The 17133-nt window shown below is 39.3% G+C and overlaps 1 protein-coding gene across 3 annotated transcripts in view; it reads left to right on the top strand.

Moving 5' to 3' along the window:
- MXI1 (MAX interactor 1, dimerization protein) overlaps nt 1-17133 on the top strand; it is an 82504-nt gene that overhangs the window by 16704 nt on the left and 48667 nt on the right. The window contains exons 1-2 of one of the 3 annotated variants that reach the window (XM_070260881.1): nt 163-499; nt 2766-2898. In XM_070260881.1, the coding sequence (XP_070116982.1) occupies nt 358-499; nt 2766-2898 (275 nt within the window). In that variant the 5' untranslated portion in view covers nt 163-357. Of the gene's footprint in view, nt 1-162; nt 500-2765; nt 2899-17133 lie in introns of those variants that run through there. The other 2 variants (XM_023639619.2, XM_023639613.2) reach the window with 2 other exon arrangements.

The following is a 17133-nucleotide window of genomic DNA, read 5'->3' as shown; positions in this document are numbered from 1 at the left end:
TGCGGAATTCGGCAGAGGGCAGGCGGACTGGAGTGGTGTGCGTACTACGACTCCCGGCGTGCAGGGGGTGGCGGGACTACATTTCCCAGGAGGCAGAGGAAGGGGCGGGAGGGGGCGGGCCGCGGCGCTGCTCCCGCCCCTCCCCCGTGCTCGTCCTGAGAGGTAAACAAACCGCGCGCGGGCTGCGGGAGGCGCGGGGCGGCCGGGGCGGCGGAGAACGCGCCGAGCCGCGGCCGGGCTGGCCCGCCCGCCGGCCGCACATGTGCTGGGGCGGCGCCGGACGGTAGCCGCCTGCGGCGCCTCCTGTCGGCCGGGGAAGGGAGCGCGGCGAGGCCCCGGTCGCCGCCCGCGGGGCCCATGGAGCGGGTGCGGATGATCAACGTGCAGCGCCTGCTGGAGGCGGCCGAGTTTTTGGAGCGCCGGGACCGAGGTAACGGCTGGGCGCCGCCGCCTCCGGAGCCCGCGCGCCCCGGCTCCGGGTGGAGAGGGCGGTGCGGCGGTGAGGGGTGCGTGTGAGAGGAGGTGCGTGTGAGAGGAGGTGCGTGTGAGAGGAGGGGTGTGTGTGTGAGTCTGTGAGGGGAGGGGTGCGTGTGAGGGAAGGTGCGTGAGGAGGGGTACGCGTGTGAGGGAAGTGCGAGTGTGAAGGGGTGCGTGTATGAGGGAAGGTGCGTGTGTGAAGGAAGGTGCGTGTGTGAGGGGAAGTGTGGGTGTGAGGAGGGGTGCGCGTGAGGAGTGCGTGTGTGAGGGAAGGTGCGTGTGTGAGAAGTGAGTGTGAGGAGGAGTGCGTGTGTGAGGGGAAGTGTGAGTGTGAGGAGGGGTGCGTGTGTGAGGGGAAGTGTGAGTGTGAGGAGGGGTGCGTGTGAGGTGTGAGTGTGAAGGGGTGCGCCTGTGAGGGAAGGTGCGTGTGTGATGGAGGGTGCGTGTGTGAGGGGGAGTGTGTGTAGGGGGGGTGCGTGTGTGAGGGGGAGTGTGAGTGTGGGGAGGGGTGCGTGTGTGAGGGGGAGTGTGAGTGTGGGGAGGGGTGCGCGCGTGTGGGGGGAGGGCGTCCGTGCCCGCCCCTGAGCGAGGGGAGGCCGGTGGGCAGGTGTGCGCCCGAGGCTGCGGGGCGCCGGGGAGCAGACCGACGCCTGGGCGGATGGAGTGGGGGTGCCCGCGGGCTGGCGAGGGGTGAACCCGGGCCGGCGGAGGGGTGGACCTGGGCTCAGGGCGGCGTGTCCGCGGGCTGGCGAGGGGTGAGCCCGGGCTGGCGGAGGGGTGAACCTGGGCTCAGGGCGGCGTGCCCGCGGGCTGGCGAGGGGTGAACCCGGGCCCGCGGAGGGGTGGACCTGGGCTCAGGGCGGCGTGCCCGCGGGCTGGCGAGGGGTGAGCCCGGGCTGGCGGAGGGGTGAACCTGGGCTCAGGGCGGCGTGCCCGCGGGCTGGCGAGGGGTGAACCCGGGCCCGCGGAGGGGTGAACCTGGGCTCAGGGCGGGGTGCCCCAGGGCTGGCGACAGGTGAACTCCGGCTCGCGGAGGGGTGAACCTGGGCTCAGGGCGGCGTGCCCGCGGGCTGGCGAGGGGTGAACCCGGGCCCGCGGAGGGGGGAACCTGGGCTCAGGGCGGGGTGCCCCAAGGCTGGCGACAGGTGAACTCCTGCTCGCGGAGGGGTGAACCTGGGCTCAGGGTGGGGTGCCCCAGGGCTGGCGAGGGGTGAGCCCGGGCTCGCGGAGGGGTGAACCCGCGCTCCGAGAAGGGTGCCCCAGCGCTGGCAAGAGGTGAACCCGGGCTCGGGGAAGGAGGGAGATGGGAGAGTGGAGGCCAATCGGAGGACTTGGGAGGAGGGTGGAGGCGAAGGACTGAAGGAAGCAGGGAAGGGTGAGAGGCGCGGAGAGCCAAGAAAAGGAATGCTTGCTGAAGAGCAGGGCCGAGGAGGGACACCTGTGGGAAGGGACCTCTGGGCACCCGAGGTGTGCGAAGATGGGGTCCCTTTAGGGGTGGACATGGACAGGGATTGGGGTATGAAGAGTAGGAACTCGGAATTGGGGTGTCAGGAGAGAAAATGTCCTTCTAAGACTTGGTGATTGAATTATTTGAAGTACATGAAAATGTGGGGCTTAGAGAGACATCTAGAATGGGGAGAGTTAAAGGAAAAGGCGGATTTTGAGGCAAGTGAAATAATTGAGGTGAATGGTAACTGGTCTCAGAAATTAGGGTGTTTGAGTCAATAATTCTTTTTTTTAAAGTATGCTTTTCTTTTTGGTGAGGAAGATTGGCCCAGAGCTAATATCTGTTGCCAGTCTTCCCTTTTTATTTTTCTCCCTGAAGTCCTGGTACGTAGTTGTATATCCTAGTTGTAGGTCATTCCACTTCTTCTATGTGGGACCCCGCCACAGCATGGCTTGATGAGTGGTGTGTAGGTCCACGCCTGGCATCCCAACTGGCGAACCCTGAGGCAGATTATGTGAACTTAACCACTTGCCCACGGAGCACCACCAAGTCAAGAATTCTTAGAGAAGAGAATTTTGGGTAGGAGGGAGACGTTACTTGGTTTAGAGGAGGTATCAGTACATCTTCCAGGCAGTGGGTTGGGGCTGTGTACAATGTCACAGGATTGACGTCCAGGCAAGGACTTGGAATTTTATCTTCCAACCAAAAAGAGTGGGAAAATTTTCTCTCTTTTCCTTCTCCTGTTTTCAACAACCTCTCACTGCAAGGACTTCAGATCTGGAGATCTGTGGATTTGGGTATATTCCCCTTACCACATCTTTTTTTCCTGCTGTCTCTTTAGAGTGTGAACATGGCTACGCCTCAACGTTCCCCTCCATGCCGAGCCCCCGGCTGCAGCATTCAAAGCCCCCGCGGAGGTTGAGCCGGGCACAGAAACACAGCAGCGGGAGCAGCAACACCAGCACTGCCAACAGGTAGCAAGCTGGGGAGGTTTAAAAAGGGCAGCTGGAGGGAAGGAGCACACACTCATAAGTGACAGCCCTACTGACCTCAGTTCTCTAATACCAAGTCTGGAGCAACCATTGAACAGCCAGATGGGTTCCTTTACTACAATCCCTGGGGATTTGGCCCTTTTAAAATACTAAAGTCTAGGAATCATAACCTGACTGTGTGGAAGGGAATGAATAGAATCTGGAAAGACAACCAAAGACATTCTTGCTGGGATTATTAAGTGGGGAGATATGTGGCTTAGAGGGATGGTAAGTTGAGAGACTTGGCAGCATGTGTCCATGCATGCAACCACGTGCTAAAAGTATTCTTGGGCCAGCTTTAAACTTAGATGATCCAAGAAGAATTTTTAATAATTAGATATAACTCAGGCAAGATATAAAGCAGAATTAAGGATTTTGTTAAAGGAAGAAAAATATTTAGGTAGAGTGAGAATTTAGTGGACATGGTCTAGTTATTGTTTAAGGATGAAGAGGAAGACCATGCTGTGAAAGTTTTGCCTCTTATTTAATGATAAGATTGAATCGGTAAGGGAGCTTTCTTTTTCTTTTGCTGGGAAAGATTTGGGTAACTGTCTGTTGCCAATCTTCCTCTTTTTTTTTTTTTTGCCCCCTCCCCAAAGCCCCAGTACATAATTGTTTATTCCAGTTGTAAGTCCTTCTTGTTCTTTTATATGAGCCACTGCCACATCATGACTACTGACAGACAAGTGGTGTGGTTGTACGCCTGGGAGCTGAATCTGGGCTGCCAAAGTAGAGCATGCTAAACTTTAACTGTTGGGACATCAGGGCTGGCTCCGTAAGGGAGCTTTTAAAGAAAAAAAAAAGTAAAGAAGATTCTTATTCTTTAGTCATAACAGATCCTGGAAAATACTTGTCTGGATGTACTCAGACATGGTTGACTTCTGTTTTGTGAAAATTTTTGGTAGCGTCTGGCTGTCTCTTTGTTGTTTTTGATCCAGAGGGCCAGTAAATTCTGAAGATCCATCTCATGTGAAATTTTCAAAAGGCCATCAGTTTTCAAAAGAAAATCAACAGATGCTGTCTTTTCAGATGCTGATAAGAAAAATTGAGACCTTTTTTCCTGATTCCCAAAGCTTTGTCTAGAGAATATGAACATTCATTTTGGAGGGGCACAGAGCAATCTCTGAGTAACTGTTTGCCTGAAGGCTTTGGGGAACTCCAGAGAGATAGTTGGGTAGTCACTTGGGGAGGGAGGAGGAGTAGGAGTTCTTACTAATTGATGCAGAAAACCTAAGGCTCCTATAGATAACAGAGCTCAAAGGTTGGATCTTCCCACTCTGCATTTCTGACATCAGATCTGAGGCAAAACTAGGATTCACTTTTCTCCGTTTGACTTTATCTTTGAAGCTATATGTTTCCTTTTTTGGCTTCTTTTCTTCAATAAGACTATTCTGTATTTTTTAAACTTAATTTTTAAAATTATAAAAATATTAGCCATAAGCTTAATATGCTGTATTTTTGTTTATGTGTAGGTCTAGCGAGTTTGTTGTGGTATGGTAGGTTTAGGATGAAAATATGATATGTAATGTTAAAAAAATATATAAATTTTCTCGCCCTTCACAGTTTCTCTGGTTAAAGTATCAGCAATTAAGACTCATATTCAGGAATTTATGGGTTTTTCAATCCATGTGTAGATTAAAAAAAATTTTTTTTTTAACTTGGAGACATGGGAAGAGTACCTGAGAGGAAACCAGACCTGGGTTCTCTCATGCTACAAGTATTTATTGAGTCTTTCCTATTTTCTAGAAATCAGGTTTATGATCTCATTACATTTTTTTCTCTGTTTTCATTTGTAAAATGAGGGAATGGACTACGTATTCACCAAAGTCCTTTCTTCTTCTAAAGTTTGGTGACAGTGATTTATTGACAGTTTTAGAGATCAGTTACTATATTAGTTATTCTGTATACCACCCTATCATTTCAGATGTGACATTTTTACTAACAACCCAAGGATTATAGAGGCATAAATAAGATGTGCATTTCTAGATTTTACCAATTATGTTACAAGTCATTAATAAGTCTTTCTTATCTGTTGACTTATACTTTGCTCAGCTTGGGGTTTTGACAAAGTGATGTTTCTCTTTCATGCTAGTGTTCCTGTTAGAGTTCTACTATTGTGTGTGGGACCACAGTGCTAATTACTGTGTTTTTAGCACAGCATGTCAGAAAATTTGTAAAACTACAAGTGTGCCATGTTGTTCTTACAGTACCCAAGGGAAAATAAGTACATATACACTGGACCACCTAAGACTAAGGAAGGCAGTTTTTTGTGGGAATGTAAGTAGTAAGAAAGAAAGAAAAAGAGAGAGAGAAAGGAATAGATTTTAGAATATATCATCTCAAGGTCCACCCATGTGTGGGGTTTAGGCTGGAGCCTATAGATAAGAACTAGTATGTTAACATGAAACATTAGAAATTATTTCTCCTTACCATTTATTTAAAATTTCTGCTTCATGGAGTAGGAGAGCCAAGGATCAAATTCCAGTACTAGGGTACTTGGGAAATAGTGTTTTTAGTCCATTTGTAAGGGGACACTGTAGACTTCCTGTTAACTTTAAGCCTCTTACTGAGATTTTATTATATTGGTTACATAAAGCAGAAGGCAAGAAGACTTGTAAAAAATTTCCATTTATTAGTCATCTGAAACAAGGAAAGGAGTAGAGTTAATGAGTATATGTGCCTTATTTTTGTGATCAAAAAGTTACCTATGTGTAAGTTGCTCTCCTATTACATGTCTTGAACATTGATATTTTGTATGTCATAAAATGACCTTTGTTTCTCTGGCATTGTAGCATCTTTAAGATATAGTGTTGGTTGGCTTTTTTCCCCTAATATTCTCAGGTATAATATGATACTCCTGATAGAAAATGTTATTTTGTAAATTTGTGCTGAGAGTTGACTTATATTATACATTCCTATTACTCCTTTCCACTAAGTCTTGAGATCTTATTTTCACAGAGATACCAAGGAGAGAAAATAAATGATATAATGTGTTATTACAAGCTTGTACCTTGAAAATCCCAGTAATTTTATTATTTGAGATCCTTCTGACAGTTGGGAGGTGCAACCTATAATATATGATTATTTTTAAAATACATAGTTGACTTTACTGTAGTCTTGGTCATGGCTTCTGGCACACTTCCTAAAATTACCCTTGCTAAGATGTCACTGCTATTAGAGAACCTGGATACAGTCACTACGTGGCTCTTTGAAGGGCATCAGATAAGTTCAAATTCCCAGCTTCTTTACTGTTTGGTCTCACAACAGACAAATCGAAAAATCTGTCATCTTCAAAACTCTGTTAAAGTCTACTCTACATAGCTTCAGTGTAATGCTGATATCCTCTTAAATATCTCTTGAATCTGCTCTTCATTACTACCTTCCTAACCTAAGATACCATCACCCCTCACCTGGACAAGTCTTGTAATTTCCTAACTGGTCCTCCTGCAACCACTCTTGCCCCAGATGGAATTCTGATGAATTATATTGGCTAGTCTCCTTTCAGTTCCTTCAATACACCATGTTTCCTCCTACCCCAAGGTTTTTGCACATACTCTGTTCTCTGCTGGGAATCATTTTTCTTCCCCTTTGGCCAAGTTATCTCTATCTAATAACACTCTTACTTCAGCTCAATCATAACTTCTTCACGGAAGCCTTTCCTCATCTGCCAAAGTAGATCGTGTTCACATACCTCATGGAACCTCTAGTTTTCTTTCATCGTGTTTATCACAGTTTGTAGAAATACAGTTATCTGAGTGTTTGATAAACTCATGTGTCATTCATTGGATTAAAAACTCCACGAAGACAGGAGTTGAATCTCTCTGCTTAAACGTTTATCCCCAGTACCTATTACAGTGCCCTGTACACAGTAGATGTTTCCTAAAGAATCAAAGGTTTCTAAACTCCAGGTAGACTGTCCTAAATTGGAACTGAGTTTCTCTTTTGTGCCAAGTACTATATTAGACTTTGGAAGGAGAAATGATGGAAGAATATGCAACTCCTGCTTTGGCAGACTCTTTGATTACTTTGTATTCTAAAGGATGCTAACGAAAATACATTTGGAAAGGAAAACAGTATGCAGTATTTGAAGAATAAAAATCTCTATAAACTGCCAATTCTTTTACAAGTATGTTACAGACTTCAGAATGCTACAATTAATTTTACAGAACACTCATTGTCATCCTATGTCATGAAAATAAAATGACGTCAAAACTTGTATATGCAAAGAACCGTAAGTCTGTCAAATATTGGCAATAAATATTAGTATGAGCTTGCGATACATACATAGTATTGCATTATTTTAAGGTCATCTAGAAAGTGTTGGTAGAAGTATTGAGGTGATCTAATAAGTATCAATTAATGCGTGAATTTCAAGTTATGAAAAATTTCTTCTCTTTAGTATTCTTTGGACACTAAAGAATCTCACAACAGCAGCAGTATTTCATTTCCACCTGCTAAGATTGAGATCATTAAAAAACAAAACAAAACAACTTTTGTTGCTTGTAAGACTTTAGTTTAACTTTTCTTAAACTACAGAATAATGAAATGTTTTAGTCTTATTTTAGAGGAAATGATTATATTGTTATATTTTCAGCTTTATATACTTTTTGGCTATCATCTTTATGGATTATTAGTTTTTTGGGGGAGGTGGTGGTGAATTCTTTTTCCAGAATAGTTGTAGAGGATTTTTTTCCAGTGCAAGTAATTTGAGATTTGTTGTATCTCTGTTTTTATTCTTAAACAGGTACCTATTTATTCATAGAATAACTGAATGAAGCCTTATTTTTATTTTTGTGAAATTTCATTCTGCTATTACATGTTTTTCAAGTTTTTTTATATTAAGAAATAGTTTGTGGGTCTTTGTTCCATAGAAAACTCCTGAAGTTTCAGGATAAAAGTGGAGATTAGTAGCAGCTAAACTCTTAATGATGTATGTTAGTATTATTCTTCAGTATTTTCCAAATGTTGAATGATTAACCCATCCTGTGTGATGTGTTCTATGATAGTCTGTCTTCCATTAATACTGAATTTAAGTAAAAAATTCACAAGATTTATATATGTACCTTACTTTAAACAAACTCAGACTTTCTATTAAATGCTTCATTGAAGCATAAGTTTGCTGTTGCAGGGTTTCTTAAGGATACAGTCCTCTTTGAAAGTATTGTTTGAAGGAGGTTTGCATGGTCGTGCCTTATAAGTCAGTAGGATAATTGCTTCTGTTCCTATTTGATGAGAGGCCTTTTGTCAGAATATTGAATATATGATGTGGAAACACAAATATATGATGTGGATCACAAATCATAGAAAAGGAGTTCAAGATTTCGTCTGGTACAGTTCTCTGCTTTATGAAAGTAGGATACTATCACTCATTTTATGATTAAAGCACATATGTCCTAGAGATGGTAAGTGATTTGCCCAAGCCTTATAGCTATAGGTGGTGGTTGAGTTTAATATCAAGTTGTATTTTAAGCAGTATATGCATTGTTCTAACCAGGCAGAGCTATTGACTTGAAGAAAGCTTTCTCTTCTAGATTTCTCCTTACAATTGACATACATGCCTCATTTTGGATATAGCATGATTCTTTTTTATTTCTTAAGTGAAGACAATTTTCCAGATACTAATCTAATCAAAAAGGTTTCATGGTATGGTTTGGCAAAGTATATTCCCAGATCTCATTTTTTGTCAGTAGTGCTGATATAATTTAAGTATGCGTATGTTTTTGTTAGGTTGTTTTGATTTTTTGTTTTGGCATCCTACATTTTAAAATACTAGTAGACTTCTTTCCTCTGTGTATGTGTGTGGGGTGGGATATACACCATCTTCATTACCATCTAATGAAGGAAACACATATTATCAAGTGAACATATAAATATGTTATTTCAAACTGTGATGAACTTAATATAGGAAAAATAGAGGATACTCTGAGGAATATAGCAGAGGACCTGATCAAGTTTAATAGATGAAGGAAGGTGTCTTGGGGTTGAACCTTTGCAGTCTTGCTTTCACTGTCCTGAACATTTTTTCATGTTTATACATGTGTTAAATTGTTTTTAATTACAGTATGATATTCTGTTTCATGTGTGTACCATATTTGTCAATCCAGTCATCCATTGATGACATTTAATTATTTTCTTTCATTCTAAATAGGGCTACTATGAACATCTTTGTGCATTTGTAGATACCTTTGTGCATTTGTCCACGTAGATCCTTAGAATAAACATGAAGAATAAGAATAATTGGGTCAAAGGGTAGAATTCATCTTCAATAATAATAATAATGATAATAATAGTAACACTTTGCATTTAATATACTACTTGTTTATAAAGCCCATTACTATACATTATTATCTCATTTGAATTTCAGAACAATTCCGTGAAGTGGCATTATTTTCTCTTTTTTTGATGAGGAAACTGGACTGGTATGCAAAATAACTTCCAAAGGTAGAACTAGAAGATGAGACAAATCCCTGGGATTTGATTCTCTTGGATCAGCAAATAGTCCTTAGTAATAATTTTCTTAAAAACAAAGACTCAGTGACTATAACCTGAAATTTATGTGTTAGTACTCTCCTTTTCCACTCTGCCAAATGCCTGAAGCGTGTGGTCTGTACCTGCTGCTTTAGTGCCTTCCAACCGGTGCTCTTTTTCACCCTTTGCAATTTGCTTCCTTTTTCACTACTTATTAAAACTGATCTCTTAAAGGTAATTAGTAACCAAATTTATTGAACTTCCTTTGTGTACATAGCATTGCTATATATGCTTCTTACCATAGAGGAGCTTATGGTACATTTGGAAAGATATGTATATAATAAAATGATAAATAATACAAATGAGTAAGATGTTATAAACAGGGCCATTTTTATTTATGTCAGATGATAGCACAGAGAGTAAATTATTTATATGAAGGGAGATTACAGGTTATTGTAACAAACACTGTAGGTTATTGTAGAAACAGTGTAGAGTCACTGTATATACTTGTTCGTTGATTAACATGCATTCAAGGAGATATAGGAACTCTGTAACTTGGTATTAAAGTGAAATTACTTATGTTTTATCTAAGTAACTAATTTCTTATAAGAGAAAATAATTTTGTTGCTAATGTTTACTGCATACATTTCAGGGGAAAGTGTTACAGATTTTCTTTGTATTTAGTTCTGTGACATTGGATACAGGGGTTTCTATGTGATATTTATTTCCTTGCCTTTATCATGGGAAATATTTTTGATAATCTTTCGAGAACACTGTGTAGACACCATTTTTGGAGGCCACATGACAAGCCATTTGAAATGGGCATTTTTAAATTATAGAAGAAAGTAATTTTAGTCTTCAGTCAGTCATGTATTTTGATAAAGCAACTGATTTTCCTTTATTCTTATTTTGATTAATTAGACAGGGACAATTTAGGATTCTCTTTGAGGAACCGTAAAGAACCTTTCCTGTTAGTTATAAAAGAGACTAGAGGGTAAAATGTAGTAAGTTTATCTTGGTATTAGAAGAAATATAAATTTTCAGGTTTTTAATCTTCATCACGATAGTATGTATCTTCTATATGAATAACAGAACAAAAGTCATCTTCAGTCTCCACAAAAACTCTGGACAATATATTTTCATTAATACTGAGTGTGTTAGGATTGGTTTCTGTAGTCCTTGTTGGTAACAATCAAGGCGCGTAAGTTACAATTTAAAATTTAGACTTCTAGGCCTAGCTCTAAACCTTTTGGTGTACTTAATATTATCATTTAAACATGTTATCCAGTCACTTGTCCTTTAGAATGCATGTTACATCCCTAGAAATAGCACTATGAGTCAATAAGAAGTATTTGAATCTCATTTTTCTATAGAACCACTGTTTATCAGGAGGTTACCAAAAGCTCAAATATTTTTATGGAGTTTATCATAAGCACCATATTTAGTCCACTGACTGTTTAAAGAAACAAAATGATTTATCTGTACAAAATTTAAACATTTTTAAGTATGTACAAATTAATTAAACAGAATTACATGGTGATTATCTAACAATGTAAGGATATAGTGCCAAGTGTATGGTATATAGTGGTAATTTTCTTAATAAGTCCTGCCTTACTTATTTTTTGCAAAAATTGGATGATAGAATATGAGGTACACGAGGGCAGGGACTTTGTAAATTTAGGTTATTTATATTCTCATTGTAGATACTCAGTAAATACTTGCTGAATGAATGCATGTCTGAATACTTTGAGCATGATCATGTAGATATGAAGGTATTTTTTAATGAAGTGTTGACATATTTTTGAGAAGACTTTTAAAAAAATTTAGGCTTAATTGATTGCTTTGTATGAAACTGAGCTAGGGATGTTTAATATCTTTATTCTCATTGTCAGTTTATTGGTAGCAAGTATACTCATTGGAGACAAAGTTGTATTTGCTTTTTTAACATTTGAAGTTGAGGCCCATATTATCAGAAATAACTGAGAAATGTGTTTCTTTTTTTCTTTTAACATTTAAATATCAGTAGGAATTTAATATTAACTTATTAAGTACCAGTATGTGCCTCATACTGTTGGCCATTTTCACAATTGTGAAAAATAACTTGAATGTTAATGGTAAAGAGTAACAAGTATGAGGCACTGTCCTATAAGATGAAGATCTCCTATTCTACATATCCACGGGAAGACTTGAATGTGAATGGTCCTAGCAGTTTTCATAATTACAAAAAGCTGGAAATAATTGAAATGTCCATCAGCTGGTGAATGGATAAACAAAATGTAGTATATTCATACAATGGACTACTACCCAGCAATAAAAAGAAACAAACTACTCATACATATAACAAAATGGATGAACCTCAAAAACATATAAACGAAGTCAGATTACATGAATACATATTGTATGATACCATTATATGAAATTTATAAAAACGACAAAACTATAGAGATAGAAAGCAGATGAGTGGTGGGCTAGGGATGGGAGTGAAGATTGCAAATGGATATGAGGCAATTTTGGGGTGATAAGCGTTCTAAAACAAGATTGTGGTAAAGGTTACACAACTGTATAAATTTACTGAAGCTCATTGAACTGTACACTTAAAATGGATGAATTTTATAGTATATAAATTATACCACAATAAAACTGTTTTTTAAAAAAGATTGCCTGTTTTTATTTATTACAGTAACTTAATGAAGAGTCTTGAACATGTTACAAATGCCAGAAAGAACTAAAGGTGAAATGAATGAATGAATGAATATTAAACAATGATTCCTTTAAAACGTGAAATAAACCAATAAGAGTTGAGGAGTAGGGAGTGTAGCTAGCTGGAAGAAGCCACCTTCATTCTTCCTGCAGCCCCCACAGCAAGGAGATTCAGCTATCCTGCCAAATTCTCCTCCTTTACTCCCTTTGAGAATCACTTTTCTGTGTGATGTACTTCCCTTAGACAGTAAGATTTTTTGAAATAGGTATATAATATCTGCATCTAATTCTAATACTATAGGGAGGAATGGAGTATATTAAAAATAAAAATTAGGGTCTACTTTAAAAAAATGGGCTTTATATTTATTATGAGTAATGCTGTTAATTATGGTACCATTCTCTCCGCCCCCCAACAAGTATCTACTGATTGTTTATTTCATGCCTCTTTCCTAAAATAGTGAATTACAATCAGAAGTCAAGTGATTTAGGAAATCACTAATATTTTCTCCATTTTTAAAGGTTTTTAGAATGTTGTTCTGTAATAGAATGGGTTATCAACTAATGAAGTAGTCTAGATAATTAGTAGTTTATTTTCTTAAATGTCCTGTTTTGACTTGAAAATATGCTTAAGGGCAATAATTTCAATCTTCAGAATTCTCTGTAGTTTCTCTTATTGCTCTCTCACCTAAGAAGTGATTATTTCACAAATACTGTATAACTTTAACATGTATTAGATGCTTCTTAATTTCTGGCACTACTATGAATAGAAAGTGAGCTAGTTATCTTTTATTTTAAATTCATTCTTAGCATTTAAAAAAGGTAATATACGTATGTAATTTTAAAAGTCAGTTTATGCTAAATGGCTAGTAAGGAAAAATAACATTCCCCTGCCCCATTTCTCCGCATTCAATGCCTTCTTCCTAGAGGCTACCCCCTCCCGTAATTTTTCAGTTTCTTCTGCTGTTTCCTTTCATATTTCTAAATAAGAAGCTTATTCTGCTTGTTATCTATTGACTTCCTATTATGGAAGATGAAGATCTGACTGTCTATACTCTTGACTAACTACAGATTAATTATATGCCAGAAATGAAAATTTTTTTTAAAGTACCTGAAATACAGACATTCCTCAAAGGAAAGATGTTTTTAAATTATGTGTTTTCTAGTAATTTATATTATTAGTCTCCTACAATGAGGAATTGATACTTTACTCTCACTCCTCAGTACTTTGTGTAGATTTGATCATTGCCTCAGTTTCAGGAAGGGGTTTATTACTTTTTCTAAAAAGTAAGTTTGGGCCAGCCCCAGTGGCCTAGTAGTTAAGTTCAGTGTGCTCTGCTTTGGCAGCCTGGTTTAGGTTCCCGGGCGCGGACCTATACCACTCTGTTAGCAGCCATGCTGCGTTAGCGGCCCACATACTAAAATCTAGAGGGAGATTGGCACGGATTAACATCTATGCTCAGGGTGAATCTTATTCAGCAAAAAACCCAAAGTTTTATTGCAATGTAATTTCCATACAATAAAGTTCCCCAATTTTTAGTGTACAATTCAGTGACTTGACATATGTATACAGTCATGCAACCCCCAACACAATTATGATATAGAACATTTTCATTATCTCAAACCATTACCTACTACTTCTTTACAGTCAATTTCCTATCTTCACCTCTTGTCCCTGGCAACTTCTGGTCTGTTTTCTATCACTACAGTTTTGCCGTTTCTAGAATTTCAGATAAATGGAATCATATAGCATATATACTCTTTTGTGTCTGACTTCTTTCAGTTAGCATGATTTTTTTTTTTGAGGTTGATTCATGTTGTTCTACATATTAGTAGTTCAATCCTTTATATTCCTGAGTAATAGTACATTGTATGGATCTACCACAATTTGTTTATTCCTTCACCAGTTGATAGACATTTAGGTTGCATATAGTTTTTAGATATTATAAGTAAAAAGGCTATGTACTTTCATGAAGAGGTCTTTTTGTGGACATATGTTTTCATTTTTCTTAAATAGTGAGGAGTGGAATTGCTGGGTCATATAGTAAGTGTATATTTAACTTTATAGAGAAATTGCCAAACTGTTCTCCAAAGTGACTATACCATTTTACATTCTGACTAGCAGTATAGAAGACTTACAGTAGCTCCACATCCTGGAGAGCACTTGGTATTGTCACTCTTTCAAATTTTAGCCATTCTAGTGGATGTGTCATATCTCACTGTTTTAACTTTCATTTTCCTTATGGCTAATGATCTTGAGCATCCTTTTTCTTTGATGAAGATTGGCCATGAGCTAACATTTGTTGCCAGTCTTCCTCTTTTTGCTTGAGGAAGATTGTTGCTGAGCTAACATCTGTGCCAATCTTCCTCTATTTTATATGTGGGATGCCACCACAGCATGGCTTGGTGAGCAGTGTGTAGGTCCACGCCCAGAATCTGAACCTGCAAACCCTGGGCTGCCAAAGCGGAGTGCACAAACTTAACCACTACAACACTGGGCCAGCCCTTGAGTGTCTTTCTGTGCTTGTTTGCCATTGATACATCTTCTTTGGTGCTGTGTTTGTTCATATCTTTTGCCTTTTTTTCTGTTGAGTTGTTTGTTTTCTTATCGAGTTGTAAGCATTCTTTGTAAATTCTGGATTCAAGTCCTTTATTACGTATATGTTTTGCAGAGATTTTCTCCTACTCAGTGATTTGCCTTTGTCATTTTCTTAACAGTGCCATTTGAAGAAGAAAAGTTATATATTTTTAGGAAGTCCGGTTTATCATGTTTGTCTTTCATAGCTCATGGTTATATCCTAAGAAATCTTTGCATAATCCAAGATCACAAAAATTTTCTCTTATGTTTTCTTCTAGCAGTTTTATATTATTAGGTTTTACATTTGGATCTGATATTCACTTAAAGTTAGTTTTTGTTGTAGGTGTGAGGTAAGAGTTGAAGTTCATTTTTTGGCAAATGGCTATCCAGTTGTTCCAGTACTGTTTATTGAAAAGACTATACTTTCTACATTGAGTTGCCTTGGCATCTTTGTAAAAAAAATCATTTAAAAAAATCACATATATATGAATCTGTTTCTGGACTCTCTATTCTGTTCCATTGATCTACATATTTATCCTTACTTCAATACACACTGTCTTAATTATCATAGTTTTTCTAATAAGTCATGAAATCAGGTAGTGTAGGTTTTCCAAATTGGTTCTTCTTTTTCAAAAGTTTCTTTGACTATTCCACGTCTTTTGCATTTTCACATACCTTATAAAATATGCTTGTCAATTTCTACAACAAAGCCCACTAGAACCCACTAGAATTTTCATGGAGATTGTGTTGAATCCATGGATTAATTTGGGAAGACTTGAGACATCTGAACAGTATTGAATCTTCTGATCCATGAACATGGTATGTCTCTCCATTTATTCAATTGTTTAGATGTTATTAAGGCTCAGCAATATTTTGTAGTTTTTCAGTGTGTGAGTATGCATATACTTTGTTAAATTTATCCTTAAGAGTTTAATATTCTTTGATATTATTATAAATGGCGGTTGAATTTGGTATATTGACCTTGTAAACTGACTTTGCTAAACTCAATTGTTAGTTCTAGTAATTTGTATATTCCTTAGTATTTTCTTAAAAGATAATAAATAATGTTTGCAATAAAGATATTTTTACTTCTTTCTTTCCATTTTGTGTGATTTTTTTTCCTTGCCTTATTTCACTGGCTAAGACCTCTAGTACAGTGCTGAATAGAAGTGGTGAGAGTGAACATCTTGCCTTGTTCCTGATCTTGGAAAAGCAGGTATTTTTTCACCAATGAGTATGATAATCGTAGATTTTTTGTAGATACATTTTAACAGGTTGAGGAAATTCCTTTCTTTCCTAATTTGCTGAGAGTTTTTATCATGAATGGATGCTGAGTTTTCTCAAATGCTTTTTCTACATTTATTGAGATTGTACTGTGGTTTTTCTTTTTTATTCTGTTAATATGGTGGATTACATTGATTGATTTTTTTTTTTTTTTTTTTGGAATCTTAAACCAATCCTCCATTCCTGGAATAAACCCTACTTGGCCTTGGTGTATTTTGTAATACTGATGCTAACTACCTGTAGTTAGCACGGACTCCACAATTTTAAGGGTGCAGTCCCCAACATAACTGTCCTCACTATAGATGCCAGCAGCAAGTTCAGAAATCTCTAGGCTACTTGCAGTTCTCATGAACTGGCTATAAAGTTGGGTGTTAAACACAACCCCCTCAGGTTAGATAACTCACTAGAACTACTCACAGAATTAAGGAAAGTGCTATACTTATGATTAAAAGTTTTATTATAAATAATACAAATCAGGACTGGCCAAATGAAGAGACATACAGGGCGAGATCTGGGAGAGTCCTGGACATGGAGCTTCTGTGTCCTCTCCCTGTGGAATCAGGGTGCCTCACCCTCCTGGCACATTGATACATTCACTAACTAGGAAGCTCACCCAAGCCTCAGATTCTGGAGTTTTTATTTCAGTATCATTATGTAGTCACAATTGATTGAATCATTGGCCACATGATTGAATTCAATCTCTAGTGACTCTCCTCTCCCTGGAGGTTGGGAGGTCTGGCTGATATCAGTGGCTCAAAGCCCCAACCCTCTATTCATATGGTTGGTCTTTCTGGCATGACCAGCCCCCAATTTGTGTCACCTCCTTAGCATAAACTCAGTGTGGTCCCAGGGCCCACCATGATTAACCAGGACACTCCTATAACTAGAGAAATTCCAAGGTTTTAGAAGCTCTGTCCCAGGAAGTCGGGACAAATACCAGACAAATTCTTTATTATAACACTGATACTTTCTGTATATTGTTGGGTTCAATATGCTAATATTTTGTTAAGAATTTTTGTGTCTGGGGGCCAGCCCGGTGGCGCAGCAGTTAAGTGCGCACATTCTGCTTCTTGGCGGCCTGGGTTTCGCCGGTTCAGATCCCGGGTGCAGACATGGCACTGCTTAGCAAAAGCCATGCTGTGGTAGGTGCC

This window comes from Equus caballus, chromosome 1 (assembly GCF_041296265.1).
Source record: "Equus caballus isolate H_3958 breed thoroughbred chromosome 1, TB-T2T, whole genome shotgun sequence".
NCBI classification, from domain to species: Eukaryota; Metazoa; Chordata; class Mammalia; order Perissodactyla; family Equidae; genus Equus; species Equus caballus.
The sequence above is the reverse complement of the archived record's forward strand: the minus strand, read 5'-3'. Positions and strand labels throughout refer to the sequence as shown.